A 24,716-nucleotide genomic window follows, 5' to 3' on the forward strand; every position below is an offset into this window, starting at 1 on the left:
GGAGGTTTGGAACTCAGCGAGATATTTTTTTTTCTTGTTGTCTGTACAATGAAGGATTTCAGTGCTTGTTCAAAGCTGCGTAACTCCAGTTTTAGAGAAGTTTAGCAGCACAAACCCTCACATCTTTTGAAGTGACTTGTGTTCCCAAGTCACTGAGGCATTTTTGAAAATCCTATGCAACTGCCCTTTGGAAAGAGATAAGCTTGAGAAAATGTGAGTAGCAGCGTGTAGCTGAATGCCACATTTAATACGCCACATGTCAGTGTGCAGGCAACTTAAAGCTGAGGCTATTGCTGGCCACACTCACCTGTCAGTAGACCTGAAGGGCTTACCCAGCTGTGGTGACATCCAGAGTCAGGAGGAATGTACTCACAGTGGGGAGCTGTGCGTGGATGCTTCAGGCTGACGATCTCTGACCAGTGACTCTGCCTGCTGCTACCTCATTTGATTTGCCAAGCTGGCCTTCAGCATCAACAATGCGTGCGTAGAAGGTGGTTGTATATAGTGTGAGGTGTCTGCAGTGGGCTTGTAGCTTCCCATGCCCTGCCCTCAGTGTCAAATCTCAGAAGCCTCATCTGCACCCTGGCAGGGACAGAAAAACAGCTTTCTTCCTACTAGCTCCCAAACTGCAACAGGATTTAAAAAAAATCTCCACAACCAGAGATAATACAGGCAAGGGGAAGAGATGGATGGAAAACTAGGGGAAAAACAAGCCTCCAGTATTAGTCACTTGTAAGTGGAGAAGTTTTCAAGCAGACTGTACACTCCTTGACAAAGGGGAGCAGGAGGGAAGGCGGCTGGTTTACAACAGATACCTCCTTCCTGTGCATGAAAGGAAGCATTCAATTGCCTTGTGGTGAAATGCTTTTGGCTCTCGACTGGGGTGGAGCGGGCTGTGAAGACACCCACACCCAGGCGCCTGGGGCTCGCTGTGCACAAGTGCAGAACGATAAGACACCTCCCGAATACAGAAGTCTGGACCCTGCCAAGAGCGCGTGTGAACTTCAAAATCCATCTGTTTGACGTCACTCTCTACCTCGCAGGGTGTGGGGAAGGAGGGGACTGCTCTTTCCTGTCAGCCGTGGAGGGCGTCCAAGTGGGAGTGATGATTGATCGCAACCAGGACTGATTTCTGAGTGTTACCTATACATCTGGTAGAGGTAACAGAGGAGGGGTGGTGCTTCCAGACCCTAATGCAGCCGTACAGGCCATGGAGAAGGCATAGCTTCTCCCCACTATAACTGACAGCTTGCATGGCAGGTTATTGCCCTCCTTCACTTCTGGAGGACCCGCTCTGTGTTGCCTGTACAGAAGACTTCCCTGTAACTGGGTACCAAGTGCTTCCTGCTCCCTTATGGTCATCCGGGCTGTCCCATGGGTATCTTGTAGGAGTATTTGCAGACTGCAGTCTTATTTCCTAATCAAGCTGTTATGTATCCACCCAGTACGTATCACCTCTTGTAAGGTGGTTGTGGGAGGCAGGCACTGGATGGCACAGGGGAGTTTGGAAAATACTGGTTGGATTGACAAGGGCTGTTGTTTTTTTTTCCCTCAGAATACTCTCTTACAACAACCTAACCAGGCTGGATGAGGGAAGCTTGGCAGACCTCGGGGGACTGCACGTACTACGACTGAGCCACAATTCCATCAATCATATTGCAGAAGGTGCCTTCAAGGGACTCAAAAACCTACGTGTCCTGTAAGTTGCCCACAGCTTTTGTCAACTAAAACCTGTCTTCCCTCCACAGTTCATGTTCTGTCAAAGTGTTCTGCTTTGCAGTTGGTTTGGGTGCCTGTATCCTCAGTATCAAACTCCCCTACATGTTGCTCGGTTGTCTTCAGCAGCTGTTGTGTTTACCCCATTATCGAACTTCAGTGAACTTGTGTTTTATAACAGGAGAATTGCAGTTGGACTGCTCAGTGTTGTAAGGTGCTTTCAGAGCAGAGGGCTTCAGAGTAAAATTATAGGAACATAGGACAGGATCCTGAATCTAGCCCAGCTGAGCAAAAATCCCTGAGGTTTCAGTCCTTCCTAATAGCAGACTTTCTCTTGCCATCATATTGACTTCAACTGAAATTCTTAGAAAAGGACAGTTTCTGTTAGGTCCTGCACTCAGGAAGAGTAGGGAATGATTGCTTCCATTAACAACACTGGAAAATTGAATATCCTCTTAAATGTGCTATTGAGTGCTTTTGTGCGCTGTTACTTCTTTTTATTTTTTTTTTTTTAATTGAATAATAAATAGAAAATCCTTTGCTAAGATGGTGTTGAGAAAAAAACAAACAATGGCAAAACAAAGAAATTCAGAGGTTGGGCTTGGGATTTGATTATGCCAGAAGTGTGACAACACATGAAGCTTCACCCAGTCTTTGGTCCAACCATGGGAGGAGGAAGCTGCTACACGTACTATGAGAGTAACCAGAAGTTTCTCTCTTAAGCGCAGAATAGGGACCACTTGCGTCATGAAATATTCTGTTGCTTGCCATCTACAAGATAGCAACTTCTAAGATTTTAGGGCAAATAGAGACCATTGGACAGATCAATCTGACCTCCTCTGGGATGCCAGCTATAGAATTGCACCGATACATGCTGTTAAACCCAAGAGCTACTTTAAATTGAGGTACGTCTGGGCTTGCCTTAGGAACATCAGAAGATGGGGAATCCAGTTCTTTGAATTGTCCATTGTGCACCTTCATCTGGCACACCGCAAAGTTCTCACAGCCTGTGTTATAGCACCGTCCAAGCTCCCAGGCTGGTTGAGTTCAACAAGCTGATTTAATTCTTCCTTCAGAAGAAAAAAACACACTTTGATACTTTTGTTTCTCTTCAGAAGCCCATTGTGGCCTGAGTAATTAAAGGGAAATGGGAACAGAGAGAGCTCCCCTCTTTACAGTACTTTTTGCATCTTACTCTTTCCTTTATTGAAGTTCACAGTGAAGGAAGTGACTGGAAAGTGAGTTTGGGTTTTGTTTGCTTTTTTTCCTTTTTTTAAACTTAAGCCAAAGCCTTTCAGCCACTGGGCATTCAGAAAGGAACCTCTCTGAGGCAGCTGTCAAGACCGGAACTAAAGGTTTCCAAAGAAAAATGGAGGGGAAGGGGAGCTGGTAGTTCTCTTTACTCTACAGTGAATGTGGAGCCTCTTTTATGTCTAGGGCCGAGGGGGGAGGAGGAGAGGGAGTGTGTGAGCGAGCTCTAATTTAATAAAGAGAAAGGCCTATTGGGTCCTGCACCTGGTGAAAAAGACCCGAGCATGCTTTAATTATGGCCTATTGTTGGGGAGCCTTTGGTGGGTGTGAAACTGCTGAAATGTGGAGCTATTCAAATAGAGGTCAGGCCCGGAGACCTCGGAGCACAATGATTAACAAGGCTGTGAGCATTCAAGCTCAGCCAGCCAGAAAGAATAGGAAATTGGCAACAGGGGCTGGGAGAGGAGTTCGAATACAAAGAGAGCTAGGCCAAAATACCCCACTCTTTTTTCCCCCCTCTCTCTATTTTCACTCATTTGTTAAAAAGGTTTTTATTCCTCCTTTCTAACAGTAAACCTTTGAGTTGCCTCTGGATGAACAAGCAATACCATTTTCTTTTCCTTTTTCAAGAAAACACAATGTGTGGCAGTCAATTAATAAAAGCGTGTGTCAGAGAGCTCCTACAGGCTGTTCCCACTTGTCTGTCTCTGCCATGGGAAAGGGTTTGCTGGTCCAAAGACCGGTAGCCCGTGGCGCAACTGAAGAGTAAAAAATGTCTGAGAAGGGTTTTGCCCTTAAAAAACAAACAGAACAACGAGCATTGGCTTGGCAACCATAGGGGAAATGTAGAAACTTAGCTCCAGGAGGATGTATTTGCTCCTGCCCCATTCAGATAGCTTTGAAAATGTCAGCACATCAAAGCGTCTCTCCTGGGCTTGTCTCTTATGCCACCACAGCATTATGTGCGCCCACACCCCGCGGGGATGTTGAGTTTCTATCCATCCCTTTGGCATAGACCTACCCACAGATCACCCTGACATCCACAATGATGCTGGCTAAGGCCAGGGTTCCCCAGAGATATGAGATTCGGGTCTCACGCTGAAGCCAGCTGAGAAACAGAAATAGTGGCTTTTGGCCATCTCCCTTCACATCTTTAGTTCACGCACCAAAGCTGAGAAACAAGCAAAGACCGCAGCCAGCTTAGGTACTGAGAGCAAAAGTCTCAGCCCCATCTCGGCTGAGGAAAACCATGCCAGTATCGTAACCGTGGGGTTTTTTTTAATTTCTGTTCTCTTTTTTTGGGTTATTGTGTCCTTGTGCTGCATAGCCTAGAAGCTAAGCTGCACTATGACGCCCGTGTCTGGAATGTTGCAAAATGCAGGGGGCTTTGTTTTGGAAAGATTTTTCTTTTTTTTTGGTCTTTATATATTTAAACTGGAAATATTCTGATAATAATCTTCAAAAGGTGCGAAAGGAGTACCTGAGGGTTCAGCGGGTTATCTGGATGGTTTAGTTTGCTTTGTTGTTGGTTTTTTGCTAGCTTTTAAATCGGAGTGATGTAACAAAACCAACAAAGCCTATTTATTTTTTTTCTTTCTTTTTACTTAATGTTGGAAATGATAAATTTCTGTCTGTGTTGCTGGGTATTCATTGCTAACTGGAATTAAAGCTAGGAGAGGAGGATTTTTAAACAGACTGTTTAAACAGCTTTTGTGGATCTCTGTGTTTGTTCTGTGTGCTTGTTTTTCTTCAGACCTCTTTGACTCTTGTAATTGATGGTCAATTTGAAAGCCGAAAGAAGCTAACTCTGAAAAGGAATTCTTACTCGTTTTTTTTAAAATGTGGTTATACAGAGAGTTAGGCTTCTGTAGTGATGATAGTGCTTTCCTTTGTTGAGCTTTCAAGTTCATTGCCAGAAAAAAATGCAGCTTGATAGAAATACACCACATCATCTTCTGTAGATATAGCTGTAGACAAATACACGCGTACATTGGAATGGCCAAAATTATCTTAATTCATGGTAGCAGCATTTAAGGAGAGCCGTTTCTTGCAGTTTAGTTTTGGGACTTTATTTTCTTTTTCCTCCTTTTGTTTGGATGCACAGAATTAGTAAAGGACTGAAACCAGCCTTTCCAGCCTGAAACCAGATAGTTAAAAAATAGCTATCTGCTACTGCTGCTGTCTCAGAAACAGAGGGTTTCAGCTAGGAAGAAGCCAGGGCTCTTTTTTGAATGCACCATCTCAGCGTGGGTCAGTCCAGGAAAAGCGGTTAGTGCTGCTTTGCTGCAGGACTCGGCTTTTTTCTGATAACTATCAGGAGAAAGTGGGAAGCTCTTCATATGGCATTCTCAAACTTTCTGCTGTTTGTTTTTAACGATGAGCCTAGGACTAAAACACTGATGATGAGCTCTCTCTTGTCCTCTCTCTAGGGAGCTAGACCACAACGACATCTCGGGCACAATAGAAGATACCAACGGAGCCTTTACAGGCCTAGAAAACCTAAGCAAGCTGTGAGTATCCCCGGGTTTGAGGTTCTGCAAAGCAATTGTGTTGTGTGCCTGTGGTGGGGTGGGTCTCTCCGACTTAGCCTGCCTTCCTTTGGAACGGGATAAAAATCAACAGAAAATCTGAGATGCGGTAGTTTTGCAACCTTGCTTGTGGTTATCAAGCACTTGTGTTTCTAAGCAGATATGAGGCGATTATAGTTATTTTAAAGGGATGAACAGAAGGTGCCACATACTGTAGTTCAGAGACACAGGAAAGAGAAACTTGTTTTCATCTCTAAGGTTCAGCACAACTGTTCTTTGCTTCCAAAAGCAAACAAGCAACAAAAAAGACCCCTTGCAATCTTCAGCGAAGCACTGATTGATGCAGCAAATAACAATAAACAGAAGAGAAAAATCACCCCATTTCCTGTTACAACAGAGGATTGAAACAGGATTTGTTTCTGTGGGATACTCTCTCTGAGAGTGATCTTTTGGGCTTGCTTCCATGTGCAGCGACAATAAAAGGCACCATGGGGCACAGGCTCTTAAAGAGATAAAAAGAAACCTAAGGCAAGCATGCGCCTTGCAAATGTTTATAGCTTGCTCTGCCTTCGCAAGTATTTTCACATTGCTCTGTGCTTGTTCGTATTCCATTTGAAATCAGTGATATAAATCAGCCCTGTCAGAGAAGTCTCTGATGGCTTGTGACAAATCAAGAGTCTTTCTAATCATTACCTCTTGCCTTTGTTTAAGTTCTCAGCACCCCCCCATCACGCTGTCTCTGATGCTGAGATGGCACAGCCAGAGGTGCCGTAAAAGTACCTCGATGGATAGCAGATGGCTAGAATGAGTCCTGGCAGGCGGTATATTGTCACGATCTCATTAGAGACTCCTAGGGGAGTGGGAAGAGCCGTGGCAGGATTCATGGGGACGTAATGCTTATATGGAGAAGAAAAATTTTGAAGTCACAGGCACAGAGGGCATTTGATGGTTGTTGAAGAGAATCACTGGATCCAAGAAGAGGGGAACCAAGTTATATTGCGAGTTAAGTGAGGAGAAGGCAGAGGGGGACTTAAGGACTTGGGGAGTCAGGCAGGGAACTGGGAGAGGGAGAGGCCAGTAGGAATCGCTGTGCACATGGAGTGGGGAAATCTTCCCAAAAGTTGCTAGAGAAAAGGCAGAGGAGCAGATGTGGTGGGTGAGAGAGTCCTTGGCTGCTGTTGCTGAAGTTTTTGGTTTGTCTGAAAAAAAAACAGTGAAACCATATGAGTGGCTAGAAGGGTAATGAGAGCAGAGGCTTTGTCCAGAGGGATTTGCAGGCTGTAGGACTGTGAGTCTGAAGTGCTGCTTTGACAAGGGAGAGAAGGTAAAGGAAAGGAGCAGAGAGAGTGAGCTGTTCTGGTGGGACATCCACCGCAGGGCATCCCTCCAGCATGGCCGCTGGCATGGGAGCAAAAGTGGCGGTCTCAAGTGATTGGGATATGGTAGAAATGCTGGATGCAGATAGCAGGAGAGAGGTGAAAAAGCCAGAGGAAGGCATTGAGGGAAAGAGTTCAGCAAAAGGATTGACTCAGCAACCAGGAGAAATGAGCTCTGATGAGTTGTGGAGGTCAGGCAGAGGCCAGGAGGTACGGCAAGGAGCGGGAGGAGGAAGGAAGGGAGCAGAGGCAGCCGTTGGGGTTGTGTGATAGGAGCTCTGAGCAGAGCAGCTATCGCTCCCCTATGAAATAGCCATGTCCTGATGTCAGATGTTCGTCATCCAGCACAAGGAACTGCTTCAGAAAGTGTCTGGGTTTGTCTGTTATTATCAAAGGATGCAACAGGGGCTTGCACAAGAAGCCGGGTTTACATCTTTTTTCACACTGTTGACCTCTGTCTTACGTTGCACATGGACTTGGGCCACTTCTCGGTCTGGTTGAATGCAGGGAAGGGCACGTGCCCGTGGTTTGTGGGGAGAATTGCCCCAAATTTCGTAGCCTGGATGAGCATGTGGATCAGGTTGGTGTTGGGCAGAGAGGAGTGGTTAGATTGCCTAACAGAGCTGTTGGAGAGACAGATTGCTGGGATCCTTCATGGTCAGCCAGAGCGTAAGGCTGGAAAAACCCTCGGAATATGAGATTATTTCATTGTTGTGTCTTGAGGCGTTTTGGGGACAATTGGGAGTGGTCGGTTTTAAAGGGATCTGCTCAGGTCTGTTTTAGCTCATCAGCACGTAAATCCCAAACTTGTAATTTCATCTATGGCTGAAGTGAGTATCATTCTTGCTGGCAGGATTTTTTCATAAATAACATAAAATATCAGCCTTTACAGCAAACATTTCACTGCGTGATTTAGGGCCTGTGTTTAAACCGTCCACCAGCTTTAGATGCATTAGCATGCAAAACATAAATGGGCACTTCAGAGGAGACCTTCCAATGAATTAATAATCACCTCAGCTCTGTGGAGATTGCCTTAAAAGCCGTTCCCCTTTGATCTGGCACAGATTAGCCTCTGAAAGGATTTAGCACAGAGAGGGCTGTTCGCTGAAATGAAGGTGTTAAACTGAGACGTGGGGAGACCAGTCACTTTAGCCTTTTCTGAATTATAGATGAAGCTCTCCAGGATGGAGAGCGCAGGCCTAAATTAAAATGTTGCTTCAAGAAAAGAGGGAGTCGAGAAGCACCGAAGCATAAAAAGCATCAGTGGAATCACTGGGGAACAACCAGTTTCCTAATTATTCAAGCTGCTAAATGTAACCGGTTTTTTTGATGGCTTACTCAGTCACTGAGATCTTCCTGCAGGTGCAGAACTGGCTGGAGGAGAAAATGCTGCTTTCTAATGAATTGCGTGCCTAGCGTGTAATTACGCTTATGCAATCACCGGGAGAGCATGCTCGCGCCTGGCTCTGCCGGCAGCGGAGGAGCGTTTCTGGAGTGCAGCGGGCTAATTGCGGAGCTGCAAACTGCCGCCTTTGCATTCCAGCCCACCACAGCCCTTTGAAGGGGGCCGCTGGGTTCAAACCATTTCAGAATTGGAGATGTGGTTAGTTGAGATTTGAAAGGCGTCGTGATTTTAATGAGTTTGCTGGGGCACGGCGTTACTACGAGTGTGTTGTGTGTTTGTCATATATGTAGCCGTAAAATTGTATGCCCCTATGCAAGTGGTGTATACATTGTGTATTCACATCCCCAGATGTTCTGCTTATCTCTGCACAGATAAGTAGACAGATATAACCAGTATCTCCAATTTTCAAAGTCCAAGATCCACTGTAAACAGTAAATAGAAATTTCCAGTTATCAAACCCAAGCTCAGCATAACACCCTCATTTAGGGATATGGCTCCAGAAATTGGTGTGTATGGATGCAGCCATATGACCAGAGTTTGCATATAGTAAATTATTTACTATATTAATCACTCTAATGGATTTTTCAAAGCCTTCATTAATACAACATCCCTTTTACCAAATGATGGTACACATGATTGCACACATCCTTTGGTGCTTTGGGTATTTCCAGAGTGAAACCTGGAAACCTCTGGGTAAACCCAGAGCAAAAAGCCACGCACACTCTCGTGCAGTAAATAGGAGCTCTGATACCCTGGGTTTGGAGCTCAGGAAACCTCACTGTAGATATTTAGAACAATACTGTCAATAAAGCAGGTTGCACATATCTGGAGCCTTTAATCAGCCACCAGCATGCCTACCATAGCTGTCTTCATTCTCACTTCAAATCAAATAATTAAAGAAGGGACACAACTCTGAAAATTCAGCTGTGGTTTTGTACCAAGTTAACTCTCCCCATAAGGAGGGGCTTTGAGTGTGTGTCTCACTGTGGAGGCTGGGAGGTGGCTTTGGCTGAAACAGAAGCTTTTGGGGTTTTTTTGCTCTGGAATGGTAAGATTTGTGATTCTGAGGCCACAGACCTTTTGTATGGAGCTAGGAGTAACCAGCCTTTCCTGGCTACTCGAGAATTAGAGTGGTGGCTCATCTGGCAATACCACTGTCAGGGTGATTGACTTTGGGAGGACCTACCCGGGGTCATACTGTTGCCCAGTGGCAGGCACCCAGATTCCCTCCAAGGACAATGGGCTGCAAGGACAGCCTGTGATACAGTCTCAGTCCTCCCTGCCGTGACAGTCAGCAGGATGAGCCCCAGTTTTCCTTTCTACCCAGTATGGCATCCACCGCTTTCATCCACAGGGAAACTGGGCTTTCTGGGCACCAGTGTTGAGACACCAGATTATCCTGATGCTTGAAGGGTGCTTTCTGGAAAAGCCTAACAAGCTCCTGCAAATCTATTTGCTCTTTAAATGGCCACTCGTGCTCTGTCTTGTACCCCAGCCTCCCTTCCCCAGACAGTAGCAAGCAGTGGGACCATCATGGGTTTTGGGCCTTTTTACACCCTATTCTAAAGGAAAAATCTTGAAGGAAAACTTAGTCAAATGCAGCACCGTGTGCACCATTTTTTTACCTGAGGTGTTAGTGATGACCTGCATTGGACACCACGCAGAGCAGGTGGTGATAAAAGATGCACTTGGAAGATAAACCTTTGACAGAGAGAACCTGGGGAAGGAAAGCATTTCCTAATTAATGGCATTGGTTGATGCTTTATTAAAACAGTTGAGGAGACCATCCATTTTGCACGAACCCTGCCCCTGACCAATCACCACTGGTCGATATTTGTAGAGAACTGTGGCTTTGCAGCTGGGCTGCGATGGCTGCAGCGATGGGCCGTTTCCTGCTGATGGTCCTCCTCTTGCCGCTGCCCACCGCTGTCTGCTGATTCGGAGCAATGCTCTCCGCTCACAGATGCAAGCAAGCACCCTCCTCAGCTCTTTACATTACCTTTCCTCTCCTTCCTTTTGCCCCTTGGAATTACCACTCAGCTATTACTTATTGCATTACCTTGCTTTGCTGTTGTATTTATAGTAAGCCAAGGAGGGAAGTCAGCAGTTGCCTCAGCTGCTGTATAAACGTGCAGCCAAGAGACAGCCCTCAGCCCTTGCGCGTGGACGTCCGTTCAGGCCAAGCAGCAGTGACTGAATTACCACTCTTTTACTATCTGGGAAGAAGTCAGAAATGAAAAGTGTTGCAGGGAGAGACCAAAATCTTGTTAAACTGTCATTGCACTTAATCCTGTCCACAGCTAGCCTGCAAAGAATAGAGGGGACCTGTTACTCAGCAAGCTGGTTTCCAAGCACTGGAGCAAACCTGCCTTTTTACGTGATATGGCACATTCCCTTTTGTGCTGTCATCACTATTAAATTCGAATACAGATAAAAGGATTTAATTTCAGGAGTGGGAAAGCGAGTGTACTTCAGCCCTCTTAATCTCCGTGCAGTTCAGATTTCCCGGGACTTACACTGAGCGCGTATATCAGATAAAGCCACACTAATTGTGTTCCTTCTTTTTCTGCCCCCTTCTTCCCATTTTCTCTCTGTTTATCTGGCGCTGGATGTTTGGAAACTGCAGAACTCTGTTTGGAAACAAGATCAAGTCGGTGGCCAAGAAAGCGTTCTCAGGGTTGGAGGCCCTGGAGCACCTGTGAGTAACCCACCATGCCTCGGAGTTTGGGAAGGGGGGTCTGCCAAAAGTAGCTGCTTGAGAGATCTGCTAGCAATTTAATAGCGTCTTTGTAAACTGAGAAGCCAGTCCATTTGTGGGGGCCACCTGCTTCCTTCTCATTATAAGTCCGCCTCAACTTTGGCCTCTTTTTGTGCCAGGAACAAAGTTATAGAACATATGGTGAATCTGCATGCTCTTAATTTTTTGATTTGTTCTTGGGTAAATACCGCCTTGACTTGCGCCTTGCTTCTTTGCAGGCTGCTAGCGATGAAAATCTGCTATTTCAGATGTAGCCCTCTCTCCTCCTCCCTTGCCCCAGCTTCCTCCTAAATCTGGGCTCTGGCAGTGACACATGTTGCAAACGACTGCTTACGATGCAGGGACCAAACGTCCCCGTTCAGCACAACTGCCTCAGAGCAATTTGCAACAAGTACATTTTGGCTGCTGCCGTGTAATTTTTGTTCTGTGTCCCAAGGCTGATGACTCCAGCAGTGTTTCATTAATAACTTCCTTTATGAATTAAGACAAGTTAAAGTATACGTGATTTTGCTCTAGATGTTTTATTGGCTGTTGATTGTATGAAATGTTATGGCTGTTGAGAGCATACTGGGGGGGGGGAGGACGTTCCCAGATAAAGGTTCTCTTATTAATGCTCTACTGAGATTTTCCTCTGCAAGCAATGCTTGTCTGTCCTACGCTTCACTTGGTAAAGTTAAGCCCTAAATCTGACACTGTCCTTTTTCAGAGGAAAAGTGAATTTTTTAATTAGCCATAGCTATGAGGGAAGCTTTTAAGAAACCTTCTTTAGGCAACGTTGCAGTGTTTTACGAACACAACAGTATCCTCTCAAAGTCACTTTTAAATAACTTCTCAGATGCCGTTTAGTGCAAGTATTTGCTTTCTTTATGTTTGCTGAAGGTCTAGCCAGGGATCCAACATTCCTGACTATCTTTGGTTGTCGAGGGGGCTGAGGAATTTCTGAGCTCTGGGTGATGGAGGTAGCTGAGGCTGAGAAAGTGTAGTGAGAAGATGGGGTATGGAATGACTTAGTTATTTATTCCCATAATTTTTGTTGGTTGGCTGTTGTTTGGTAATACTCAGTATTAAAGTGTTTTATGGAAAACCATTTCTTTGAGCTGCAAGTGCATATGGCCTTAACAAGGAGCTACCAAATCACCCACTACTGGAGTCATTGCTTAAATATGGAGAGACTTTGTCACAGCCATAGCATCCCTTTTGCTCATGTTGCCTTTCAACTGTGTTCTGCAGGAACCTGGGGGATAACGCCATCCGCTCCATTCAAGCGGACGCTTTTGCTAAGATGAAGAGCCTGCGGCAGCTGTAAGTAATTGGCCTGTACACACCATTAAGGAGGCAGGGATCCTTCTTGCTCTGGACGTGAGAAGTAGCATGTTGTTTCCAGTGGGGTGTTGTCCGTGTTACCACTCAATTATTTCCTTCCCCCTTCTGTCTTCTTCTGCAGGGTATTTTTACACATGAGTAGTTTTCACGGGAACATCTTGCATTTAATAGTGAGTGAAATGAGATCATTGGAACAGGTTCTTCCAGCAGGTTCGCATCTGTGCAATTATTCATCTCCGCTCAGGAAGTCCAGCCCTGGTCCTGTTAGCCATCTCTCCTTCTCACGCTGCCACTGATTTAATTCCCAGTGGCCCATCTGCTCCTTTGCTGTACCTATGTTTAGGGTTCGCGTACAGCACTGACATTTTAGTGATAAGCACCATTTGAACTGGATCCACTTGTCATCCAGCCTTCTGGTGTAAAAATACGGATGTGTTATCAGAGCTGCTGCTTGTGCTGCAGGCCAGGGCTCTGCACCGTTATCAGACACTGTTTCCAGTCTTGCCTGGTTTCCTTTTCTCTTCTTCACCATAAATATTTAATCCACTGTCAGTGCATTGCTATGCTCTGGAGTAGTGCAATGCCTCTGGAAAAAGAAATCAGGTATTTGGGCAGGTTCAAATTCTTCTTCCTGATGTTGGAAATGGGATTTGGATGGTCAGTGTTAGCCATGATGTTTAATACCAGTGACTGGGGGATGAATAAGTTAAATGTCTCCTGTCAGTTATTTGTTTAACCGTCTTACCTTTTGCACTGGCTCTTGAAACAAAACTAAGGCGAAAGATTGATTTTATTAAGGAATAGCTTGTGGGATCCCAGACACTGCGAAGGAACATTTATACCATGGCTTCCAGAGAGGGCACATGTACACGTACATGCAGGATGCATTGTACTGAAGTCTTAAATACTAAGCGTCTCTCTGACCTGTCCCCATTAGCCAGCAGCGTTCATGCTGTCGTTTATGTTGGGGGCTACAAATCTTTTTAGGACAACAAGTTGGACAACTTTAGAAAATCAGATCCCTACGGTCCCTCATTCTCTCCCTCTCCACTCCATTTCTTTCTTTTCCCTTTTCCTGGTGAGTTTCAGACTTCAGGATTTCCTGAGGTTATCAGGTAGAAAAATGGGAGATTTCACATTTTCTTACAACACAGTGCTAGAGTTTGGATTCTGCTGTGCTCTTGCTATCCTGCTCTTGCACAACGTGCAGTATTGCAGGACGGGACTTCTCTGTCAGGGGCTATTTTCCCAGTCCCTGAGACATCCTCACATTCGATTTGAGGGATCAGACTGGGTTTTCCTAAGATCTTGAACCAAAACAGAACAAAGTCTGAACTCCCTGTTGATGTAAACTTGCAGTTCTTCACTGGCCTCAGAGCTATGCTGAGACACAGTTTGGCCCAGAATATTTAAAAAAAAAAAAAAAAAAAAAAAAAAAATCCTGAGGCTCCCCTTTTATTTGCCCCTTTTTCACAGCTCTTTTCTTAACAAGGTGCTAAGTTACTGTTAGGATGCTGAGAAATGTTTTTGTGTTTTGCTTTCCAAACTAGTCACTGTTTGTATTGGGTTTACACAAATGTCTGTGGTCATTTCTCTTCTACTGCTTCTGTTAATCAGTAAACTCAACGTCAGCTACGCCTCTTATCCCTGGTGTGCAAACCCATACCTTACGGAGCGGAGCGCAGGCAGGGGCCTCTCCACTTACTCCTCTGCTGTTGGCCACTGAGGGAACTCAGGGTCTTACAGTGGGAACTTGGCATCTTCTCACTGTTCAGTAATTAAGTCCTGAATTCAGTCCTCACCAAAGATGCTCAAACCACAGAGCCAGAGAAGGAACACGCGTGGTAATTAGATATGAGAAATGGGAGCAGGACGGGCTGTGCCATTGACTTGTGTCTCCTTTGTAGATGATCTGCCTTGGTTCCTCTCACTTAAGGCAGGGATGCCCTTGCTCCTCTGTTCCTGGGGATCTCTCTGGAAGTTGGTTAATAAATACAAGGTGCTGGGGAGTGTCACTGGAGCACAGGAGTGGGATGCTCTACGTGGAGATGAAATGCTGTTTAAATGTGTTACGTATTTAACGTCATTAGTGCCTCGAGGACAACCCTGCAGTCCTTTTTTTCCTTCCACCCATGCTGGGGGGGGAGGGAGGAATGTGTTTAACACAAAAGGGCTGTGGGCTTTCCAGCCTCCTCTCTGCACGGGACTCACAGCAGGCTCGTGTTGGTTTTGTTTCCCTGCAGCCACATAAACAGCGACAGCTTCCTCTGCGACTGCCAGCTGAAATGGTTGCCCCAGTGGTTAGTTGAGAAAGAGCTGCAATCCTTTGTGGTGGCCACCTGTGCCCATCCTGAGTCACTAAAAAGCAAGAGCATTTTTGCCATCCTGCCAGAGAGTTTTGTGTGTGGTAAGTCTTGCCTGTGTGTTTTGAGGTTGTATGAAGGGTAGGACTCACTTGGGAAACATTTTCTTTGACTACTAGCATGTTATTACGAGAGGGTTTCTGTTTTGTTTTGTTATTCAATGGGATCAAAGGAAGCCCGAGCCTGCATTTTAAAAATTTGTCATTGGCTACAATTTATTTCCCACCAAAACCACACAGCGCATTGCTTGCATCTAGCGTATTCCTTACAGGGCTCCCCGAGTATTAAATCAAAAGGGACTAATGCTTGTTCCACTTCCAAATGGGACTGCACAGAGACTGCCCCGGTCCTCTCGGTTTGATACTACCGAGACTGCAGCTATCATTTTTGTCACTCTGCAGTGTTCTGAGCTTCTTCATCTCCTCTCTCTCTTGGAAATAACAAAGCGTTAAAAAAAAGACAGAGTAGAATCTCTCCATCGCAGCTCCTTTCTTTTGGGCCAGTAAGGCATTACACGTGAACCAGCCGACAGTTAACAGTTGCATTATAATCTTCTTTTTTTTTTCTCCTATGGTTGTTTTTTCTTCTAAGCAGCACCTACTGCTGTTGTGCCGCTCAAACACTGCAGCTGACTCTGCACCCGAGCTGTGGTTGCAAACAGCTTTACTTAATACCCAGCACACGCAAAGATCTACTACCTCTCTCGTAAGGAAAAGAAACGTAAACGATCAGAGGAGGCCAAAGTGCTCACGCATCGCGTCCAGCTTTGGGGCAAAATAAAGGCCTGGTTTGGTGAGCCAAACCCAGTGGTGTGGAGCCAACCAGCCTGGATCCTGGGTGGAGCTGCACATGGCTGTTTGATGAAGGAAAAATGAGCTTTGGAAAGCACTGTTTAACTAAGTTGAATGCGTGACTTGCATTCAACACGGAACAAAAGCTTTGTTCCAGCTGCTGTCCCATGTCCCTCTTGATCCCAGAGTGGAAGGTCTCTGCCTAGGTGGCCTCTGAGCCAGTCGGGGAGGCTTGCTGTATTCATCTGGAAGAAGAGATCGTGAAGGCTCCATCCCCACAGCAACATCACAAAGCGAAGACAGCTTTGCTTCTCTGGTGCCTGCCAAGTCCTCCAGGCACTAGTACTCCTGGTTCCAGAGGCCTGGCTGTTTAATTAAACCTTAGTCAAATATTAAATTACACCATTTGTAGAAATCTAATAAATTAATCTGCTTGGAACCTTGCTAAAACCAACAATCTTCAGGGCAGAGAAAGAGTGTGCAAAGCTTTCCACCCCAGACGGGTGACAGGCAAATACAGCTGCTTCTGCTTTGACAGCGCGTGCTGCAGTCGCCTTCCTCGTGAGCACTTATCCCTAGAGGTGGCATTTGCAGCCCTTTAAGTGTCCTCCTGCTTGATGCTAATGCAGGCCTGGAGTTGAAGTTTCAAATTCAGTATTCTCTTCATGCGTGGGTTGTACAAGGAAGGGTATTTTCTTTAGACCATAGTGTCTTTCTGAGGTTGAGCTACATTGGTGAAGAGAGCTGGGCATCTCATAGGTGTTTGAGGTCACGAAGTGAACATCTCAGTGGACTGGCTACAGAAGGAACCAGAGGAACAGGAGTCCTGCCTTAGATGAGCCACTTAGAGGAGTTGTGCATGGCCCATCTGCACTACAAAGCCAGCCTGGACAGGGGGAGTGCTTTGCAGCAGGAAGCTGCTTTCCTGCTCTAGACAACAGTGAATGTAGAAGCAGATGTGCAATAACGTCTTTCACTTACACACTGCTCATTTCTCATTTCACCTCTGCTTGCTCCAGTCTTTCCCCGTAATCCAGAACTAACCATGTCTGCTGTTTTCTCTTAGATGATTTCCCCAAGCCGCAGATCATCATCCAGCCTGAGACCACAGTGGCTGTCCTTGGGAAGGACATCCGTTTCACTTGCTCGGCCGCCAGCAGTAGCAGCTCCCCCATGATGTTTGCGTGGAAGAAAGACAACGAGATGCTGCACAATGCGGAGATCGAGAACTTTGCCCATGTGCGGGCAAAGGATGGCGAGGTGATGGAGTACACCACCATTCTGCACCTCCGACATGTCACCTTCACCCACGAAGGGCGTTACCAGTGTATCATCACCAACCACTTTGGCTCTACGTACTCCAACAAGGCCCGACTCACTGTTAATGGTGAGTAGGAAGCTGCTTTCTCATTCCTTTCTTCAGCCTGAGCTGGTACAGTTCTCTGGGACCCATTTTTGGCGGTCAGTTACTTCTGAGGGTCCATTGCTCATGGCGAGGACCTCTTAACCACTTCACACCAGCCGCTTGCATCTCAGTGGATGCCGAGAAGTGCCACATGAGGAGCACATGCCAGGATTGTGGTGGCTGCCATCCAGCCAAGCCCTTCAGCACGTTCTTAATGGCTTCAGCTGCCTCTCTTTGGCTGTTCTGGTAAAGTCTCTGCCCAATGAAATAGGCAAATGAAAATGAAAATACAAAAGGATACAAAGAAGAGGGACTGTAGTGATTGAAAGTTTTCTGTAGAAGAGAGAATGGAGTTTCTTTCCAGGTTAATCACAGAAGAAAATTAGCTTTGAACCCAGCTCTAATGATCCTGACTGGGGGGGGGTCTTGGACACTGCAGAGGGGTGCGTGCAGTGGAAACACAGGGTTAGTCCCCAGCAGTTTAGATCTAACCTGCAAAAGCAGCTTGCTGTCCTCTTGGCTAGGGGTAATTATCGTAGTAATCTCCTGCCTCGGAAGGAAGACTGTTAGAACTGCCCAGAAGATGGTGTTTTTGCTCATGATGGAATTGCTTATCCCTTTTTCTTTTTTGTCTTTATCAGTTTTGCCCTCCTTTATCAAAACTCCCCACGACATCACCAGCCGGACGGGGACAACAGCGCGGCTGGAGTGTGCGGCTGAGGGACACCCCACCCCACAAATCGCCTGGCAGAAAGACGGGGGCACGGACTTCCCCGCGGCCCGGGAACGCCGCATGCACGTCATGCCTGACGACGATGTCTTCTTCATTACGGATGTGAAGATTGAAGACATGGGTGTCTACAGCTGCACGGCACAGAACTCTGCGGGGTCTGTGCTTGCAAATGCCACCCTGACCGTACTGGGTAAGACGCGTTAGTGCCCCAAGAGACCGAGTGGCCTGGAAGTGGGAACTGGAAGGGATTGTTCTTCAAGCTCTTCAGTGGTTGCAGATACAGGAAGAGGACAAAGAGGCAGTGCTCTGCATTAGTCTTGTTTCCTTCTTTTACACTGTAGTTCACTAATGAAAAGTACCCTGCTGATTAAGAGAAGGAGCCTTAGGTTGCTTTTCCTCTTGTGCCAAGGAAGCCCCTCCAACCACTCTATTTGCTGGCTGGGAAAATGACTTCAAAAGGAGATGGCGCTCCATCTCTTTTGCCCTACGAAATAATTGATGTGTGTCAGCTCTTGCCCCTTGTCCTTGAGGCTTTCCTTGGTGGGAAGACTAACACCACCTGGCTGTGGGAAGGCCTTGGTTGTGATTGTTAGATCTGATGTGGTTTGCAGCCGCCGTGCTCCTGGGCACGTGGCTGTGTATTGCGTTGCTGTAGATTTATCTGCAGGAACATCAGTTATGTTCAATACTGTTTAAAAAAAAAAAAAAAAAAAAAGAGGTGTTGTTACATTTCTGTGTTTATTCCCCTGCAGAGACACCATCTTTGATTCATCCACTGGAAGACCATGTAGTGTCCGTAGGTGAGACTGTGGCTCTTCAGTGCAAAGCCACAGGGAGCCCACCTCCTCGCATTACCTGGCTGAAAGGTGACCAGCCCCTGGTCGTGACAGAAAGGCATCACTTTACCTCCGGCAACCAGCTGCTGATCGTTAGGAACGTCGTCTTGGAGGACGCTGGGAAATATACCTGTGAAATGTCCAACACCCTGGGGACAGAGCGCGCGCACAGCCATGTGAGCATCTTACAGTCTCTTGGCTGTAGAAAGGACCGTACCACCGTGGGGATCATCACCATTGCTGTGGTGTGCAGCATCGTGCTGACCTCTCTGGTCTGGGTCTGCATCATCTACCAAACCAGGAAGAAAAGTGAAGAATACAGCGTCACCAACACAGGTACCTCTTGTCACCTGCTAAGGCTTTCTCTGAACTTTTCTGCTGTCAGACTTCCCGCCGAGGCTGAATCGGCACGTCAGGTGGCCACACAGTCACACTGCAAAAGCAGTTGGCTTATCTCAGTGGTTCTCTTGGCTCACAAAGCTGGAACCAGCTTTCACTCGCTGTTGAAGCATGTTCAGAGCTGCGTTTCTCCCCTTGGCTTGCTCTTCAGAAAGGTCTTTTCCACTTGGCAGTAGTTTCAGCCATTGCTTTTCTTCTTTGATTTTCCATGACCATAAACGATAACTCTTGAGACAGTCTGGATTATGTCCGCGATGCTGGGAACCTGTCTGACTTCTTGGGAATCTGTATTTTCAAAGACTTCGTATTCAAAACTTGAAAAAATTAGACTTTGAAGCCGCAATCCCTTTTTCCACGTTGCCTGTAAGAGCTGTTGTAGCCCTGCTGATGAGGGGCATCCCTCACTTTTTAGGGGAAGAAGTAGTGTTTATTGCTTCCTCCTGATACTCAAAGAGGATAATTTAGTGCTGAAATAAGTGTTGCAGTGAGAAGAAACTCTCAACTCTCCTGCCCTCAAGGTTATGCAGCCTCTGAACAGATCTATGGAGGAACCAGTCTAAGATGTTCCCCACCCTTCTGGGATTTGCAGCCTTCCCATGTTACGCTTATCTTTAGATATAGTATGATGCAGGATTTTAAAGACCCGGGCTAGGAAGGAAGTCTTGGATACCATATGACCAATGTGATGTGTCGGTGGGATTTTTTTCCCCCTTTTTTTCAGTCCTGAAAATCTAGGGCTTCATGCCTGGCATAACTGAGTTTCACTTGCCTTTGCGTGACAAGGGAGACTGAAATTGCCTGATACAAGATGGAGAGAGCCCAGGGTAGCAAAGGGGCCTTAGACCTACTTGCCTGCTTAAGTGAATTGAAGACCCTGTTCTCCAGAGTCTTTTACTCGTGGCTTTGGGAGACAGAGGACTTGAGTCAAATGAGGGACTCCGAATTTCAGGGGAAAAGGGAGGATTTAATTGCTCTGAAGAGTTAGTTCCACCTCCACCTACCGTGTATTAACCGTGCCAAACAGAAACACTCAAAATGGCTTTATTAGCACTGTTACCTCACAGCTTTAAGCTTTGAAAAATCAGGATTGGGGCTTCCGAGGGGAATGGAGTTCAGTTTCCATTGCATCTACAGAAAATGCCAGTTACAGATCTGGTCCCAAATCCTTCTTGAAAATGTGATTTTACATGCCTTTGAAAACAGAAGCCTTTATATCTTACTAGGAACTGACATTTCTCTGTTCCCATTGCTCCAGATGAGACCATTGTGCCTCCTGATGTGCCCAGCTACTTGTCCTCACAAGGGACACTTTCTGACCGGCAGGAAGCGGTCGTCAGAGTCGATACCCAACAGCCCAACGGGCACATAGACAGCAACGGTGAGAACCCGTTTAATTGTTTCTTCTGTAATGCTCTTATCTGAACTTGATACGAGGAGGTAGAAATCACAGTACAAAGTACTTCTGTGCTTGTCAGGAGTTATCTGAAAGATCTTCATAATGTAATTCTCCGGCTACTGCATTTATGCAGAACAAGGGTCTGTCTTTCACTTCACAAAGCTGTCCTCTCCCAGCAACACCAGCGTTCGTACCAGCAGACTGCTTCGGAAACTGCTCAGTCAGGCCCTAAGGACTATTTTTTTGCTAATTTTGGATTAGTGTTTTGGCACCCGAGTTACCTACAGTTAAGCTCTACTAGAAAATACATTAGCGTTGCCTGTCCCTGCCTTCAGGCTTCGAGAGTAAACGTTGGGATTTTACAGTATTGAAACACGGCACGTTAGGAAGGAAAAGTTAAGCGTTCTGAACTAAGATTCTCCTGAGATTGTACAGCATTTACTCTGTTAAACTTTACCTTAAAATTATCTACTATCTCCATTGCTATTTTTCTCCCTTTCGTGGCTTTTGCATTCGAAATAAGACTAACAAGTCGTTTAACCGAGAGCAGATGGTTGTAATCTTTAGCCAGACGCTTCATTTGTTGCAGGTATGTGTCAGGCTGATACTGGAAGGTGTCCAGATGTTGAAGCTCCCGCTGTAGGATGCAGACAGCCCAAGCTGTGTATCGGCTATAATAAAGACACTTGGAAAACCGAAGACACGGCTGATGGAATGCTCGTTCCAGATAAGACAGGTACAAAACCCATTAATCTGGAAAGGTATTTTGTGTTTGTACAGATCAGAAAGCCTCCGAGTCAGACAGCATTAAAACGAGAAATTGTTATCTTCAGAAAAAAAAAAAAAAAAAAAGAAAAAAACAACTAAAAAAACCAACAGAAAGCCCAGAATGATTCTCAGGTGTGAGCACAGTAAATCTAGTTTCTCCTGCTTGCTTTGATCCTCTATCAAACCCGGAGAGTTCGAATCGGAGGAACCGTCAGCAAGAGGCGCTCAGAGCTCCCCATCACCGCTCCGTGCAGCTGGCTGATGGGTAATTTGATTTGAGCTGCTCCTAAAACGTGAGAACCCTTTCAGACTGAAGGTGTTAAAATTTTTCACGGCGCTTTAAAGAGGCTGTCACCTTCAAAGCTCAGCTTTTTTTTTTTTTTTTTTTTATTTTCAAAATGTAAAGGTTGGTTTGGGCTGCACCTGCCTCTGCGCTTTGCCAATTTCTTGGGTGTTACACTCACAGGTTTCTATTTTTAGGATGTTTTTTCTGTTCTCCTGCTGTATTGTAACATCCACAAAAAAACAGCCAGCGAAAGAAATTTTCTCTCCGGGAGAAAACTGTAAAGTTTAATAACGGAAAGTTGTTGAGTGCACTAAGGAAATTAACTTTCAACATTTGGAAACTCCTTCCTGCTTGCTCCTTTGAATTCTGCGCATCTGTTCCTGCCCCTAGCAGGAATGACATACCGTGAGATACCGGTGCGGGTTGACGGGGAACCCTCTGAAGCAGCAGCACAAAAATAAGACGGTAACTTTGTATTTTGAAGCAGGTACAGGAAAGATCCACTGTCTATTTATACACTGACTAGAAAGTCTAGAAAAGGAAATAAATGTATAGTTTATTTAAAAAAAAAAAAAAAAGTCACAACTTCTTTGGAGTAAAAAGGCCCAACCAACTGAAACCTGTTAATTGGAACTACCTTGAGCGGTAGCTACAGGGTTCTGAAAAACACAGGTATTCACTAGCCCTGGCACAAAGCAAGAAACGTCCGTATTCTGTAGCGAGTGATTCCCGCACTGCCGAGGGACAGATGAACTAAACAGACCTGCCTTTTCCTTCCGCACCTTGTGTGCTTCAGCGCTGACAACTTCCAGCTGGTTCATCTTCCTGCTTTCCGTTTCCCTTCCTCCCGCACAGGCTACGGCCTCCCGGTTGTGTGCGCGGACTGCAGCGGCAGCACCGACAGCATCAACGTCCACATTTACCCCCGGGAGGGGGAGTACTACTCCGAGAGCCTTCAGACTGTGGATAACACCTACCCAAACGCACTGAGCAGCAAGGAACGGAGCAGGAAGAGGGGTGCAGGCACCAGCCTTCTTCATCCTCAGCCGTGCAACGGGATTGCCGGCGGCAAGAGGGTGGAAACAGACGGGACCCTTTACCCCAGCAACCACGACAGAATAAGACCCGTGAGCACCACCAGCCCGCTGCTCGCAGAGAAACACGGTAGGTGTTTCCTCGGGGGTGCCTTTTTCTCCCCAGCTGTAATAAAATACCATCCGGGCTCTCGGAGCCCTGTTTTCTCCCATCAGCTTTTTTAACTGGCGCTACGGCGTTGACTGGTGGCGGCAGGGCTGGTTTCTCGAGGGGCGCTGTCAGGGCTGAGGGGTCAGCTCACCGTGCTGCTGCTTTGGTCTTTTGCAGGCTCTTCACCACCAGCAGCAAAACCTTCAGAGCTCAACAACCTTAATTTGGTGAGAGCCTCAGCGGCAGGAGGGTCACTAAAGCAACTGAACGTGCTGCCCGAAACGTCCCCGACGCTACTGGATTTGCAGAGCGAAGGGGAGGTGAAGCGAGCTCTCCTGTCCAACGGCTGCGCCCCCAAGCCCCGCGACACCCTTCACGAGCTGAAGCCACCCAACAGATCGCTGGACTGAGAGGACAGGCTGCCATGTGCAAATTAACAAAACACGCTATTATTTTTATTTTTTTTTTAATTTTTTTTTTTTTTTTTTTTTTTTTGCACAGAGTATATAGGCTACTTACTTCTACCTCAAATCTTGAACTGATGACCTGTCAAGGGCAAACAGCTGAGGTATGAGAAACAAGCTTGTATGGGGAACACAATCCTGTTCGAGCGTCATCCGTTTGTACATAGTTTAAAACTTCCCTGAGAAGTATGAAGCGTTCAAAAGTTGTCTTGCATATGAAGCACAGAAATGCAAGGGATTATTGTGTAAAGAGAAAAGTATTTGATACAATTGTACATAAGAGTTTTCATATATAAATATATATATATACAAATATATATATCTTTTACAGAGGCTATTTTAATCTTTAGTGCATGGAAAACTGAGTGAAATTTTACAATTTTGGCAATATTTGTTTTCAGTATCAGGTTGCTGTTAAACTTTGTGAGCGAAATAATTCTGGTGCCTTAAAACGCGTAAGCAGAACTTTAAAAAGCCAGACTGTTCCAAAGGGATTGTCCTCTCTTCAATGGAAGTTCCTTTAAATCAAGTATCAATTGGGTTACTTAGCACAAATTTCCTTCTTCCCCTTTGAAATTTATTGCACTTAACACATTTAAATAGAGATCTTCAACTGTTTGAAATGAAGTTTATAGGAAAAAAAACCACGCAGTGAGAAATTAACGTAGCAACCTGATTTTTTTTTTCCTGTTGGTGGAAGAACTTAAATTCCGTTACTTTTCAAAACTGCATAAAAATGAGGATTTGAACTGCGACTGTGTGATGGCAGAGTGGACCACACAAGAGGCGCTAAATAATTCCGCGACAGTGCAGAGCCCCACACCAACCAGACAAAAAAGGCTGTCGTCATTAGCGAGCGCTCGTTACCAAAAGAAGTAATTCACGCAGGAAACTGGGGGATGGTCTCATTTATTGCCCCATGGTGTTACCTGCCCGTATAGGCTGTCACGGCACCCATCACCTACGGCCCCAACTGTGGGCATCTCCCCTCCCAAAGGGAAGCGGCTTTACCTGTAAAAGGTGCGTATAAGGATATAACGATGCGCAGCCCGGCCCCGTTCGGAAGGAATAACCCCTGCCAGGATAACGCATTTTCACACCCCCCCAAAAAAATACATCTGTTCAGGGCTGGGGTGTGTGTGTGTGTGTGTGTGTGTTGGTTTGAAACCATAGAGCTGTTTTGACAACAAAACTAAACTCACCCTCCTGAGCTGACAGCTGCGCCCTGAATTCATCGGATACTTAACAACTTTTTTCCCTGCGACACAATAATTGCGCTTTCTCGTTGAGCACCATCACCCCCACCTGCAGCCAAACTCTTCACATGAAATTACCCGCTCCCAACTAATTAGGCTGCTTTGTGTAGCAATTCTAGGCTGTTCGGAAATGCCCTCATTTAGAAGGGAAACTCTGTATTTACGGTTGAAAGTACCCTGTTGAATGGAAACGTCCTGAGCATTTTTATGTGGTCTTTTAAGTTCATCCATGAACGGGGGGAAAAAGAAATACCCACGTTGGCCAAACGGATCTTTGTCACTTCTAACTTCACTCTGACGCTTTTTATTTATAGAGAGGCTGCTTTCTGTTGGTGTTGGTACCTGTGGATGGAGGACTCCCTTCCAGTTATTCCTAATTTGAGTTCTGCTAACGCGAGGTTGCTGACTCTGGTGATGACTACTTTGGGGGGAAGATTTATTTCGGGGGGGGGGGCTTGTTACTTTTTTTTCTTTAGG

General features: G+C 46.0%; 1 protein-coding gene across 1 annotated transcript in view; it reads left to right on the forward strand.

Moving 5' to 3' along the window:
- The window catches only part of LRIG1 (leucine rich repeats and immunoglobulin like domains 1), a 92,106-nt gene extending 69,177 nt beyond the window's left edge, over positions 1-22,929 (forward strand). The window contains exons 8-19 of the mRNA XM_074151397.1: positions 1,556-1,699; positions 5,397-5,477; positions 10,903-10,974; positions 12,265-12,336; positions 14,601-14,764; positions 16,578-16,898; positions 17,558-17,839; positions 18,402-18,821; positions 20,140-20,262; positions 20,870-21,016; positions 22,190-22,498; positions 22,697-22,929. Of these exons, the coding sequence (XP_074007498.1) occupies positions 1,556-1,699; positions 5,397-5,477; positions 10,903-10,974; positions 12,265-12,336; positions 14,601-14,764; positions 16,578-16,898; positions 17,558-17,839; positions 18,402-18,821; positions 20,140-20,262; positions 20,870-21,016; positions 22,190-22,498; positions 22,697-22,929 (2,368 nt within the window). The remainder of the gene's footprint in view (positions 1-1,555; positions 1,700-5,396; positions 5,478-10,902; positions 10,975-12,264; positions 12,337-14,600; positions 14,765-16,577; positions 16,899-17,557; positions 17,840-18,401; positions 18,822-20,139; positions 20,263-20,869; positions 21,017-22,189; positions 22,499-22,696) is intronic.
- The last annotated feature ends 1,787 nt before the right edge of the window (positions 22,930-24,716 follow it).

The sequence above is a fragment of the Numenius arquata genome, chromosome 8, assembly GCF_964106895.1.
Source record: "Numenius arquata chromosome 8, bNumArq3.hap1.1, whole genome shotgun sequence".
NCBI classification, from domain to species: Eukaryota; Metazoa; Chordata; class Aves; order Charadriiformes; family Scolopacidae; genus Numenius; species Numenius arquata.